Source organism: Nothoprocta perdicaria, unplaced genomic scaffold (assembly GCF_003342845.1).
Source record: "Nothoprocta perdicaria isolate Ctin4 unplaced genomic scaffold, notPer1 scaffold_158, whole genome shotgun sequence".
Lineage (NCBI taxonomy): Eukaryota > Metazoa > Chordata > Aves > Tinamiformes > Tinamidae > Nothoprocta > Nothoprocta perdicaria.
Window position 1 is genome coordinate 408045 of NW_020454738.1, and position 14136 is coordinate 422180.

General features: G+C 42.6%; 1 protein-coding gene across 4 annotated transcripts in view; it reads right to left on the reverse strand.

The window, feature by feature from the left end:
- Positions 1 to 14136, reverse strand: part of GPM6B (glycoprotein M6B) — a 106149-nt gene that overhangs the window by 17856 nt on the left and 74157 nt on the right. Inside the window, exon 1 of one of the 4 annotated variants that reach the window (XM_026035303.1) lies at positions 12015 to 12090. The exons of 2 other annotated variants lie outside the window; for them this stretch is intronic. In XM_026035303.1, coding sequence (XP_025891088.1) covers positions 12015 to 12075 — 61 coding nt within the window. In that variant the 5' untranslated portion in view covers positions 12076 to 12090. Of the gene's footprint in view, positions 1 to 4896; positions 5015 to 12014; positions 12091 to 14136 lie in introns of those variants that run through there. One more of the 4 variants, XM_026035302.1, reaches the window with a different exon arrangement.

The window sequence follows — 14136 nt, forward strand, 5'->3', positions numbered from 1 at the left end:
GGCCTCCTTAGCGCATACGCATAGTACTTGTAAGGAGGAAGACCCGGTCGCTTCACATATGGTAGCCCTGGTGGCTGTGGCCTAAAGGGCAAGACCCGAAATCCACCCAGGCCATCGCTCCCTTCCTTCCCAGTGGCCGACAAGAGATGCTTACAGTGAAAATGCAGTTACCTTGGTCTTGTCTCAATCTCCATTATAAATTAAGTGTTAAGTTAAAGACTAAAAACAAAGGTTCTGCATCCTTTTCTGCAGCTTACCAGCATTATCTGCAGCCCCTCCAAACATTCCTGATACACAAGACATTTGGTTCCAGCATTGCCATACAGCTGGTTCCCCATTTATTACACAGCCTCTGAAAAAGTATTCCTCATTATCAGTCACAAATCTGTCATCTTTAAAGGGCATTACATGCTCCCATATTTTTGTGCAGCAGAAAACTAAAAATCCTTGCTCTTGCTTCCTGGGCTGGAACTGATGCAGAGAAACCAGGAGGACTGGGACCCAGCAGAAGCAAGCATTTCAGAAACTGAAACCTATAGTGTATGAAACACTAGGTATCTCTGTGGCACTATCTTAATAATGATAATAAACTGCTCCTGAGAGCTCCAGCAAAAAATACCGTAAACATAGCATTAAGCACATATTTTCTAAAGTGGTCATCATTTGCAGAGGTTATTAATGTTTATCAGTGGAAGGGCTAAAATTTTCCCTCTCCTTTACTTCAAAGTGAAATGCTCTAAATGGGGTAAAAGCTATTTTATAAAACAAGAATTCTTCTGGATGCTATTAAGTGAGGGCAACCAGGATGATTAAGGGAATGGAACATCTCTCGTATGAAGAGAGGCTGAGTGAGCTGGGCCTGTTTCTCTGGAGAAGAGACGGCTCRGAGGGGATATGATTAATATGTATAAGTTCAGGAAGGGAGAATGCAGGGAGGAAGGGGACAAGCTGTTCTCACTGGTGGCCAGCGATAGGACGAGGGGTAATGGCCACAAGCTGAARCACAAGAAGTTCCGTCTCCAGGTGAGGAGCAACTTCTTTACTGTTAGGGTGACAGAKCAGTGGAASAGGCTGCCCAGGGAGGTTGTGGAGTCTCCTACTCTGGAGGTCTTCAAAACCCGCCTGGATGCCACCCTGTGCCACATGCTGTAGGTGTGCCTGCTTGAGCAGGAAGGTTGGACTAGATGATCTGTAGAGGTCCCTTCCAACCTTAAATATTCTGTGAATCTGTGAATCTGTGACTTGGAGAAGATGCTGAGAATAGGTAATAGTAAATTTATCCTCCCTTCTACCATCAAATCTCAGTCCCAACCCATCACTTCTTAGAGAAAAAAGCATCTCCACTGCAGGAATCAGCAGGAAAGACATTTTAGACATGTTTAGTGCCAAGACAGGTCTTTTGTCCTAGCATGAAAGAATGCAGTTATAAGAGGTCTTTTACAGGCCTTATTTAATTTATCTCCTTCAACTCACTGAAACATGCATGCTCCTGTTTAGGGAGGGTGCAAGGCTCATTAAGTCCAGATGTGTTCTGAAGGCCTCTTTCTTCAGCCCAAACTGTTCAGAAAATGTGAACTCCTGCTTACTGGAAACACCGACGTTGGGCTGGGTGCAGTGAAAACCCAAGGATTGTCCCTTGCACGTTAGGAGCGCGGCAGCGCCATGAGGCTGTGGAACAAGCACAGTTCTCTCGTCCACCTTCATCAGCCTTGCACAGGGCTTAGGCAAAGCCTAACAAATGGTTTGTTTTAATTTGTGCTTCTCTGGTCGAAATTATGTCTGTAACTCTCAGCTGATGCATGCTCAACTCACTGCTTAAAATGCCTGCAGCTATTGTTCCTTTCCACCTTCTCTCAGATCTCCCACCCCTTGGTTCAGTTGCTTTCCTGGAGAAGCAATCTGGAGGTCGAAACGCAGGGATTTCTGCCCACTTTTTCAGCAGGTGCCAGCCCAAGTAATTATTTTGCACGTGCTCAAGACAAACAGGTACAACAAATGCCCTGATGGAGAAAATGCAAATGCTTCAAGATTCAAGTAAATTCCCCGGGGGATGTAAAAAACTCCCTGAGCACTCAAACCCCATAAGCTACTTCAGCATTTCTGCAGATGCTTCTGTAGGAGTATTTCAACTCTCTTGATTATATCGTCATACAGAGCCATTTCTGCTTGATGGAAAAACAACAGTAACAACAACACAACAAAAAMCACGCTATTTTTAGAGCTGATTTTATTATAATCAAGGGTCAGCCTCTTACCTGAAAATCTGGAGTTGTTAATCTCAGATTCTCCTCTCTGGGAGTTGTCACAACTCACCTCCATCAGCCTTGGGGATTCAATGGGAGAATAAGACTTTTGTCCCACAGCTATAGGGATATCCAACAGCTATGACTGCTTCCCCAGATGATTYCTCCCTAGCTACAAAGCAGCAAACAAAAAGGCAACTCCTCTCTCCCTAGAGCTAAGGGTCAAAACCAAGGTATATGTGGGGAATTTTAGTCTAATAAGGGTAAGATTCAAAAGATAAATGCTCCATTTCAGAGATTGCTAAAACTATAAAGATTTTTATTGATAGTTTACCCAGCTATGGAACAAGAGAAGTGGTAAGAAACTTCAGCCACAGAAACTGAAGTCATTTGCGTGGTGATAGCTTTCATGGAACTATTTGCTAGTTGATTCCTCACCACACTATTTTCAAAATTCAAGCTCATATTAAYAAAGGAGCAGGCACCTTCAGGGGGATACTCTGTGCCCTCATGTCTTCCTAAAGCAGCCCTGGAGTATCTCCCAAAGTCTAGGGAAGTCATTTAAGAAAAAGATTCCCCTAAAGCAAACAGTACCTAACTCACCTGGCAGAATGTCTACAGCTAAGCTTAACAACTACTTCTAAACTACTCTTTCTAAAGCAAGAAAAGGCTCATTAAGCTTGTGGGCATTTGGAGGATGCCTTGTCTCAAGCACAGCAGTGATACAGTTCCATACGTCAACTCCRAATTAATCTACCCTTATCCCAAGGGCAAGAGAATCATGCGATATGCTGAGCAGTGTGGGTACAGCGTGGATGGCCACAAGAAATGCCTTAAAGCTGCTTTCCTAGTACTGTCCTTCCCGACAATGACAAAGGAGGGAAACATCCGTGATGCAAAGGCACCCCAGGAGTGTGAGGTGTCAAAGGAGCCAAGAACATATCAGGAGCCTCAGTATATTAGCCCATGCCACCCAGCAGTGGGAAAAGCATGCCAAGGCTGAAATGAGCTGTATTGCAGTTCTGGCTTGTGTTGTCATTAAAGTAACATTTTCCCTTCCTTCTAAGGGAGGGCAGCAAAGTGTATTATTTTCATGGTGGCTAGTTCACCTCTTGCAGATTGTTCTTTTTCAAGACATGTTCAGAATTCTTGTTTCAGCCTAGAAACCTTTCAATTTCTCTAAATGCAGCCACCTTGCTTTGAATTGGCATCTCTACTTTCTTCCTTCTTTTTTTTTTTTTTTTTAATAAGCAGTAAGAACCATTTCATCTTCAGCTCATCATGGAAGAGATATCCCATTTATCTGTGTGTCATTTCAAAAAGCTTCTTCCCAAGGCAGTCCGCATTGAGCACCATTGCCTAAAACGGAGACTTCTAGCACTATTGTAGGTGCCAGACTCCCAGGTGCTGCAACAGAAGGCTGCAAATCCCAACACCCTGGCTCATCTGTGCCAGGACATATGGACGTGTCATCCCTGAGGCAGCTGATGTGGCACAAGACCCCGATAACCAGGCATCTGATTCATTCCCTTCACAGGGCAGGAAGGCAGCCAACATGATCTACCACTCTTTCCCATTCCTGGAACATTTTTCCCCCGCGTAGAAAATATCCCACATCCACTGATCTAACAGGCATTTTCCTCTCAGGTGCCCAAAAGAAGTTTTGGAATGTCCTCACGCAATTCCAAGTCTGTCATCTGGTCATTTATCATAAAACATGGCCAACATGAACATTGATATTGAAGGTGGGAGGAAAGGACCATGATTTGCAACCTGTGGTTATGCAAAGAGAACCACAAAAGGAAATTGCTGAGAAATAACATTACAAAATGCACGTGCATTTGATTCCTAAGTGTATAAAGAGCAAATGTGGGTGAAAATGTAACATAAAGCGAAAGGATTAGGCAGAAAGCTTAGTGAATATTTCCCTGCAATAGCTGTTAAAATCTCTGATGCGGAGGCAGAAATCTCCAGCAAACAACTTGTCAAGGAGACTTCAGTCAGTCAGCTGCATAAAGCGAGGAGGCTTGCTGGTAGAATTAGGCATGAATGCAGTCTTTGCACATTTATAGCCTTCCTTGTATTAACCCTTAGTTAGACTGGAGCTTTCCAGAGCAATTGATAGTGCTTCAAACCCAAATTGCCCCCAAATTCTGAAGCTTTCAGAAAGCAAAGATCTTTTTAAGAACCAAAGCCAGATAAGAAAGAGGCAGGCATGTGGAATCAACAAATACTTTTTAAAAACTCAGCTTAAATCTTTCTTTAAAACATTACATACATATAGACATTACTGTTTCTAGCAAATGAAATAAAAAGCAAACAGTAGCAATTACTCCATTTGTAGTCCAGTTTGATTGATTCAACTGCATACAGAAACCAAAACACACTGACTCATCCWTAGACAATTTTAAGACTATTGGGCAGCAGAATTAAAAGGAAGGTGCCCCTCACTATACATACTGTCTTTCAAGCATTAATGACAAAATTTATATTTATGCCAAGTATTCATATGAATAGACTCCTTACAGCTTTAACAAGCAAAAACAAGAACAAAAGAACATTTATTTTATATTGTTAGGACTATTGCAAAGCATTAGGTTTATGCTACCATTTCTGAACTCTCCATTTCATTTTCACCCAGCCCTTTATTTACCTTGAATCCCCAAAGGACTAATACTGCCTCTCAATGCTGGCACATGATGGTACCGGTGTGGCCTTGAACTCCTGTACATCCAGTGGTACCTGCCAATTTCCATTTCTGGTCTGGTGATAACTGCCAATTTTAGGTGGTAAAAAGTCAGTGTCACCAGCAAAATTTTTTAGTTCAGTACTTTTAATCATTTAACTTTAAAAAATAAGAGCCCAGAAAAAGAATATGCTTAAGCCTCATAGCTGAAACAACATAATTACTAACCCAAGAGAGGAAGAAAAAAAAAAAGAATAAGAAATAGCAACTGATAGGGTAATGCTGGTACAGCTATTAAGAAAGGCTGAATACTTAAAGCTCTATGGAGGCTTTGAGTTAAACCCATAGGAAAGGACTAGAGTTACAGCTGCTGTTCATTCCCTCTTCCTTTCCCCCACCCACTCTCACTTCTTCCTCTCTTCATTCACAGCAAGGAGTTCCGCTCTGGAAATTTAAGAAGATAAAATTGTGGAAAACAAATAGCTTTCTTTTTTTTTTAAAAAAAAATAACCTAAATATTACAAAGAAAATTATTGTTATCAAATGTAGAGATAACTTCACCACACAAGTTCCCTCTGTTAGTTTCTTATATATATATAAACACAAAAACAAAAAATGTAGGCTTATTTTATATAAGCTCTGTTCATTTACAAGAATCTGGACCAAATGTGTTAAACTTGATTGATTCCAGGCTTAAAATGAATGAGTAGTTATCTTTTTTCTCCTTATCCTTTCAAAGTACAGATAGAGTTCAGTAGCGATATATCATGCACAAAATACATTCTGATCTGCAAATTCATCAGCAGGGAACTTCAAAGCTTAAATGCTCCTGAGCTCTGTGAAAGAAGCCATTGGCAAAACAACATCAACTCTCTCCTGAATCAACATTTTCCCCCCTCGGCGCTGCTGTGGAATTGTCAGGCTGTCATGGCAAGATAGATCATTATTTAAAAGGCATTGAGTCCCACTCCGCAGCAGCTAAATGAAAAAGGAACTGTCATCTCTGGCCAAAACAAATTTGACTTGGCGGCATTTTGGCAGGTGGATGAAGTGAAGGTTATGATGCTAAAATAGCATTTTTTTTTTTTTTTGGTAAACTACATCTGCAACAAGTWCCTGGGCTTGGAAGGGAGAGGAAGTAGGAGTGCCATAAATTTTTACTCTGCCAGAAGCTAGGAGGTTCCTGGACCTGTTCCTTCTCTCATGTTTTTCTGCTGCTGCAATAGCAAGTTCAGTACAGTAAGTTTATATAGGTCGGAAAGGAAGAATCTTGGCCTCAAGTCCAAATATTGGATCTGGTAGTGTGAAACAAGAAATTGTTCAGCTCCTACACTGGTGAATGAATACCAATATTAAAACAATCCATTGGAATCATACGAACTGAAGAGCAATGGTTCTTCAAAAGGATACTTTGTGACTTGGTATTTTTCCCCTCTTTGCAGTTCATGCATAAATCATCAAGCAGGCACTACGCAGTTCATTTTTTTCCTAAAATAAATTTTTCTGCTTTGTATGACTTTCACTTCTTTCTTTAAGAGAGGGCAAATTCGCCATCTTGCAAATGCAGCCAAATTCAAAGTGTTCAGAAGGTACGATTCCAAAATGACTATGCAAGCTTAATAAAACTTCCAGCCTGATTTCATCTCCTTTTGTGAACAAGCCTGCTTATGAGATCACAAAAATCACTATAATAATTGAATTTGTTACAAAATGGAAGATAACAGAATTGCTGGCTGGCATCACATGTTACTTCTCCGCCTCCTCCCAGCCCTGATTCAAAAAAATAAAAAAAAMMCAGTTATATAAAAATTCTAGACAAGGAAAGAAATTCTCCATTGGTATTGCAGCAGCAAAGTGACAAAGCCCTCGTCATATGCTGCCAAATGGATTTTATCCTGCTCTGCCTGAACCTCCAATTCAAGATTTGTCCTGCAGCAGCTCTGTGACCCCTGGCTCACAGCAGAGTGGGGAGCTGCCTTTCTTCCTTAGCCCATGGGAGATGCTGGTGAAATCACTGCCCGCTGTGGCGCAAACATCAAATCCCGAAAAAAAGAGTTAGCATGAAAACTCTGTAGTATCATCTCTGTAAATGAAATGATTCTGTGAAGTTTGTCTAATTATCCATTTCTGGATTTGCAAAAACAGAACATCTTTCATTAAAAGATGATTCAGATTCCTTAAGGAATCTCACATTTTTTCCATTTCTTTGCAACGAAGTACTTAGTAGTTGGCTGTTTTACAGATTTTCTGAATTCTGAAAGGAGCTCTGAAGTCAAAGAAGATCTTTTTGCTSAATTAATTGGGTCCTATTGAGATCCTGAGAGGTCCACTCACTCAAAAATGACAGTCAGGTCAGATCCCCACAAGTTTCAGAAGCAGTAACAACCACTGCACACCTTATGGAGCAATTAGATTTTTGACTCCATACCCTAAATGTTTACAGAATGGGACATAGCTTTATGTTTTGCTTTTACTTTTCAAGGGACTGACTGTACAAATTGCACTTAGAGGTCTAGTTTAAGATATTCTTCATGTACGGACAAGCCCAGAAGCCTGTATCAATCCTTTCTGGATGCCACACTSCTGAACCAGGTTGAACTTGATGCTGTAGAGACACAAGAGCTACAAGATGACAATGTTTTTATGTCACGCAACACAAGCACGTTGATGGCAATTGTGATGCTCAATATTCATTGTGGATGAATCATCTTGGAAGCCTGCAATAAACGGCCCTGCATCCAACACCCTCCCTTCTCTTGCTGTCTTCGGAACACGGTGTTAGAGGAAACAAACTGTTATGACTTTCATCTGTCACAGCTGATGAAGGAGCTCCTGGAAGCAGGGCAAGGGTTATCATTTGGGCATTTATGATCTGATAATCTGTTGGTAAATACTATGCAATGAGCAAGGCTGGACTGATAATAGGGAAAGATCACTGTAACCCACTGAGGCTTCCCTGCTCCCAAAGCCCTCTTCTCTCTTCCCTCTTCCAGCTTTCCCCTCTTTAAATACGTTGCTCCTCTCTCCCACCGCCATCGTCTGCTGTGCATATCCAGGACCATCTGGGGTTTTTTCCCCTGTGGCACATATGTCTGGGTTTTCTGCTTTCATGCAGTCATTTAGGCAAGTATGAGCACGGTCTCTAAGAGCTCCCCCCACATTTAGAAACTAAATCCTATTCATTAAAAGCTAAATCACTAAAGCCTGCCAAATTATTATCCCTGGAATATAGCGTGTCCCAGATTCTTCCTGGGCYGGACCTCTAACATCCTTTTCCTAGAGCTATATTCTTCAGGCACGTAAAGCTGTATTACTTTCAGGAGAGCTAAAATACCAACAAATTGTTTGAAGCAAGGGAAAAAACAATAGGCAGCATATTAAAAAACATCCTTAAGCAGCTTGACAGCTCTGGAATCACTGTGGGAGCCTAACAGTAGGGGACCATATTAAAAAAAAAAATAAAAAAAAAAGCAAATAAGCATAATATGCAAGTAAGACAGCCTTTTCTTTCAGTCTGCTAAAATGAAAAGTACATCTCTAATGCATCAACATTTTCCTACATTCATTGCATAGAAGACCTTCACTTAGTGATGTTAATTGTAGCATGTCAATTTATTCCTCAGTTCACAGTTCAGCAACTTTTTTTACTATCTCACATAGTTTCAAGTTGTAGTTAAGAGAAGTATTTTCTTTCCATTTTTGACTAGTACCTACTTGCTTGCTTAGAGTTTAGAATTTGAAACATCTCTCCTCATATTATGAAAATAATAGTCAAAGCTCACAGCCATTTCCAAGCACAAAGTCCTCTTCCAACAAGGAGACATTCGTAGGGAACACTGAATCAAAATGAACTTTTAGTACTGCTGTTCAGGCTGGTTTTCGTTATTACCAAGTACGTCCTAGTACTACAGCCTTCTTCCATGTTTCTTTGACCATTCCTATGGTCATCTATGCTATTATTTTTTTTTTAATTTTCTAACTTGGTAATATTTCTCTTAGTTAAATGGAAGGGGAAACTTCTTGTGCCTGTTAATGCACATCAGGATCCAGGCCCTTCATTGCTGATGCAAAACGGCATTTCGTTTTTCTCATTTGTTCCACCTCAGCAGATCTGCCGACCCAGACCTCACGTTTTGATTTAATTTAATGCCTCCAAGATAAACCCTGTCATTTGTAATAATTTGTAAACATTCATCTTTAAAATGCATCCAATCTGTCCTGCAGCCCTGTAAAGTATCTGCTAAACATTTTGCTTGAGCTGAGTTCATGGTGTTCTCCTCCGATAAGAGCTGCTGATACATTATATAAAGCTGACTTATTTCTTATCTCCATCAACATGGGTGTTGTTCAATTTCCAATTAAAAAACTGGGGCAGCAGCCACGCATCTGGCTGCAGAGAAGCAAACGGCTGGAAAACACGAATCCGACAGCTGGGCGATATCGTTGTCTGAAACAGGCAAGGGAACTCGTGGGGTAAAAATTATTAAAATTGAAAAAAAAAAAAGTCACCTACAATTTAGTGAGCTTTAGAAATGAGATTAAGCAGTTTCATTTGTCAGTCAGTAAATATTCACGAAACAGAGCAGCTGGTGCAAATTGTCTCAGCTGCAGACCAAAACAGCAGCCTTCCACATATGCCACAGGTATAAGAGACACCAACCAGCACCACTGKGACCCCACTGTTTGCTTCTGATGGGCTAGTAGATGCTCTCACTCTCACTGCTCATCCTAACTAATGGCCAGGCTCTATGGAGCGCTCTCTAGTACTCTGCTTGGCGTATGAGGAGCTCTCCATAGAGTATACAGTCCCAAGAGAAATGTTCGGGGGCTCTTCTTTGTCCAGAACTGGTTTTAGGTTACCCAGCAAGTCAGAGGAGCTGGTAAAGCAATAAGCACATCCTCCCCAGCCCGCCTCTGACTTTGCTCAGTTGCATCTCCTTTGTGCAGGCAAGTCTTTTGGGAAGGAAGCGTTTAAAATACTTCAGGACAAATCCTAAGGTGCTTCATGCTGTCACAGTTGCCTTCCCATCAGCAGATCTGGGCCTGCTGAGCCTATCTGAAAACCTGACTGCTCTGTGAGCTCTGGGTGCTTTCTCAAACCCATCTCCCTCCCCGGGGTACAAATCTGACCATGCCTCCCACATCACCGCTTTGGAGTGGGAACTTCCTTCACGGATCTGGATTTGCTRCTGAAACAAAGTAAAATCAAGCATTCCAGCTGCCTGTATTTCTAAAATGCTGTGAGACGTATCTGGAGTTTAATTGAACGGAAATAGGACCATAATGTAAGAGATCGTGTGTTACTTTCCAGAAATTAAGGAACTGTCAGGAATGGTATGCTACAGACACACATCTATGCGACATATCCATGGGATGTGATGTCCAAGAGATAAAATTATCACAGGAAAGCCAGGAAACTGTGGTAACATCAAGAGTCTAAGTTCCCCCCTGCCTGTTTCCTATGAAAATAACAGATCAACCACCTTGACTTGTATAACAGATTTACTGCTCTGGATATTCTCTCCATGTTGCACTTCCATCCTTGCCAAAATAAAAAGGGAAACTATAAACTCATCACCAAATACACTCAGTGACTCCTTTTGTCTTGCACAGCTGCTAGCGCATACAAATAACTTTCTTTAGTGTTTAGAAAAACTTATTTTTTTCAGTTTAAAAGATACCAAGCAGAAGAAAAAATACTGTATTTTTAAAGAGATATATAAGAGACAAAGGTAGTTTCAAAAATTAAGGCAGTTGGGACATTTTGTACATTAATTACTCAAAATCTATAGTGAGGTGGGTTACTGTCTATATGCGCTAATGGCTTTCAGGGTTTAATCTCTCATCAGTGGAACTCCTTTTGCCAAATCCCTAAGGGATTATGTAGTACTATGTTCTAATCACTTGACAAATTTCATTTATTTGAAACTGAAGCTGGATCCGAATTATATGGAACAGGTAGGAAGAATTCAAGGTAAGAAAACAAAACCTGACGCTGGATATTTTTATGAGGTACCTATTTGAATAGTTCAAAGATATTTAAAACAATGCTCCTTAGTAAGACATATTAGCTGTGTATACCTACAAAATACTCAAAATGCTTATAAATGATACACAACAGGTTCAAAGATAAACTGAGTCATGTAAAAGGGCAGGAGAAATTTCAATAATTTTGTTRCTGCTGTGTAATTTAACTCAAATTACCATTACAATTTGTACAACAGCCTGCTACACAAATGAAGAGCATTTATTTGGTGTAAATTATATGATGCAGAAACACTTAACAGTCCGCTGGTAGCTGCATTTACTCGCAGAAGTTTGGCGCTCCAGACCAAATAAATCACCTGAAACACTGGGCTTAATGAAGTACCTCTCCTACTGCACTGCCATTTTCTCATCTCCTCACAATTTCAGCATACAGCTTTTTCCATTAAGTAGCAATTCTGGTGATTAACACATCTCAAAGCCTAATGTTGCAAAACTCATCGGATTRCTCTCCTTTCCCGTAGCATAGGCAGACCTCTCCATGAAACAGAATTTGCCAGACAAAACCACAGCAAATGAAAAGAGATTTAAAATTAAAAGGAGCGTTTTGCACCAAACTAACTTGGTGAAGGTGGTGCGATATTATTGCCCATCATATGTTGTTATAGTCCCGGTCTCCCACACGACRTTGCAAGGCTCTGCTGCATGGCCAGGCTCAGGGAAAACATCACCTTGTGGCTCTGAAGAGGACACGGACATGGATGGACACACACACACACACATACACACACTCGATCTCTAAATCAAATTCTTCCCCTCCTAAAAAAAAAAAAAAAGAAAATGCAGCAATAATAAAGCTTTTTTGGCCAACCCCATTTCTGGTGAAGTTAGGAGAGGCTCAGAGCGAACTCATACAGCAGGCAGCAAGATCGCTGCTCTATTAATTTGCTGACAAGCCATAGGGCTTGGAGCCCCAGGAGCTCCAAGGCTCAGTAATGATTGTTTAAGAGCGGTTCTAAAAAGTGACAAAACTGGCCTGAATCTCTCCAAGCACCCTCCATGAAAAGATTTAAACAAGCTATTGTTAGACCTCTGGGTACCTTTTTTCTCTTGGCTTTGTTCTGCATTTTCCTCCGCTGCAGTTTCCATGGCTGGCTTCATACCATCCACCAAAAATGCTCGTCCCCCGCCCCCCCAGCGAGCACTTTTTCTCTTTGCCTCCTTTCTTACTCCCTTCCGCCTCCTATTTACAGCTGCGCTGATTGAGCGGCTCTGTTCTCCCCTACAGTGGATCACAGTCCTCTCCAAAACGCGGAAAGTCTTGTCAGCTTCAATTTCGCTCCGCTTACTGGTCCGCGGAGATCCGTGCCAGGAAACGCTCAGCCATACGTCACCGCAGACCCCGCTTATAAAATAGCCATTCTGCCTCCAATTGTGTCCTGGCTTTCTATGCCGCCGGGCCYGCCGTGCTCACCAGCCGGCCGGCCACCCCTTCCCGCTCTCCCCGTCTCCCGCTTCCCTCCGAGGACACCCGGCGAATGTTAATGGATTCTCCCGCCGGCGAAGGGGTTGGCGGCATCGGGAGGGGGAGATGTCGGGGAGGGCGAGGGGAGCCCCCGCGCGCCGCGCGGCTCAGCTGCGAGCTCGCCCCCCGCGCCCCTCTCCCAGCATGTCAGCGCACAATCGCCCCTCTCCCTTTCCCATGGGACCTTATTATCATGCTCCGCCGTTCCTGATTTATTCTGCGCGCTCCCAAGGAGCAGAGCTGAGGCGCGGGGGCAGCTTGGTTTGTTTGCTCTCCTTGCAGAGAGAGTTTGGCTCACGCAGGGCTAAGAGCCGTGTGAAAGCGGCGTCAAGTGAAGCACTGGCACAGATATAGGGGAAATGTAAACGCTTTCTCTTACTAGTCCATGCCACAGGGGTAAAAAAAAATAAATAAAAAAAATAAAAAAGGAGCAAAAGATCCAAGCAAGCAGAAAGGAAACAAGCGACCTGAAACGCATGTGTAATGCTGTGGAAAATGGTTAAGAAAACACAGCTTGGATTTTTATCGTAGGCTTGCCATTAGAGAMCTCAGCCTCCGTTTGAAAACGAGTGCACAGTTAAACACGTTTGATGACTACCTGAAATCTAGGCAGGCTTCAGCATGACCTAGAAGGCTTTTCCGAACTGGCTCCATAGGCAAAAAGGGCTGGACGTGTCTCTCTGTTGCATGGCACGCAGTGACGCAGGGTGGCAGGCAACGCTGTGCAGGGCCTTCATTTATCCTACAAGCCCCAAGACCAGCAGCACTGGAACACCGCATTGGGACTCATCAGTCCCATCACAGTGGCCTCACTGCCATAAGGCATGGGGCAGGTGTGCCCATGCAGACACCGTTCTCTGTTGCGTGGTGGAGCAACCCTGGAAAAAATTGACAGGTTTCCCTGCCTTAGCTAATGAAGTTGATTTCGCAAACATCGAAGATGCCTGGTGGGGATGCAGCAAAGGCTGAAGATGTTAAGACCTACACACTCCACATAATGGATCCAACAAAGAGAGCGTGAAGATGGAAGCAGTTAAAAGAATTTGACGGTGACAGAGCCCTGGAACAGGTTACCCAGGGAGGTTGTGCAGTCTCCTTCTCTGGAGATCTTCCAAACCCACCTGGATGCCGCCCTGTGCCCCGTGCTCTAGGTGTCCCTGCTGGAGCAGCGACATTTTGTTGTGTAATTTATCTCTATAGGTGCCTGAGGAAAAGCACCAGAACACTCAAATCCCACCTTTATCAAAAGTTCCATTTGCTTGCAAGAAATCAGTACATGATTCTCAGTTCTACTTCCCTCCCCATGGTCAAAACAGCAGCATTTGAGCAAAGCAACAAAAGCATCATGCTCCAGCTTCACTGGGAAGAGGTCTTGGACTCAACCCTCTCTGATACTAAGATTTCATATCACAGCATTAACAGACCTGAAGTCAAACACATGCCTAAAAAGCTTTCCTAAAGTCTAGCAGAAAGTCTGCAGCTCAAACACTCAGCTCACACGCACAGCTCACTTTTATTTGTTTTTCCACAGGCAATAAAAAGTTAATCTGCAGAGGGGATTAAGCTTCCTCGGGAACCAAGGAATGCTTCTCCAAGCTCCTTCTCCAGCACAGACACAGCAGCCCATCCACATATTTAAACCCCCACATAAACAAGACCTTGCACTGAAAAGATGCTTCTCCTTCAAGGAAGAAGTT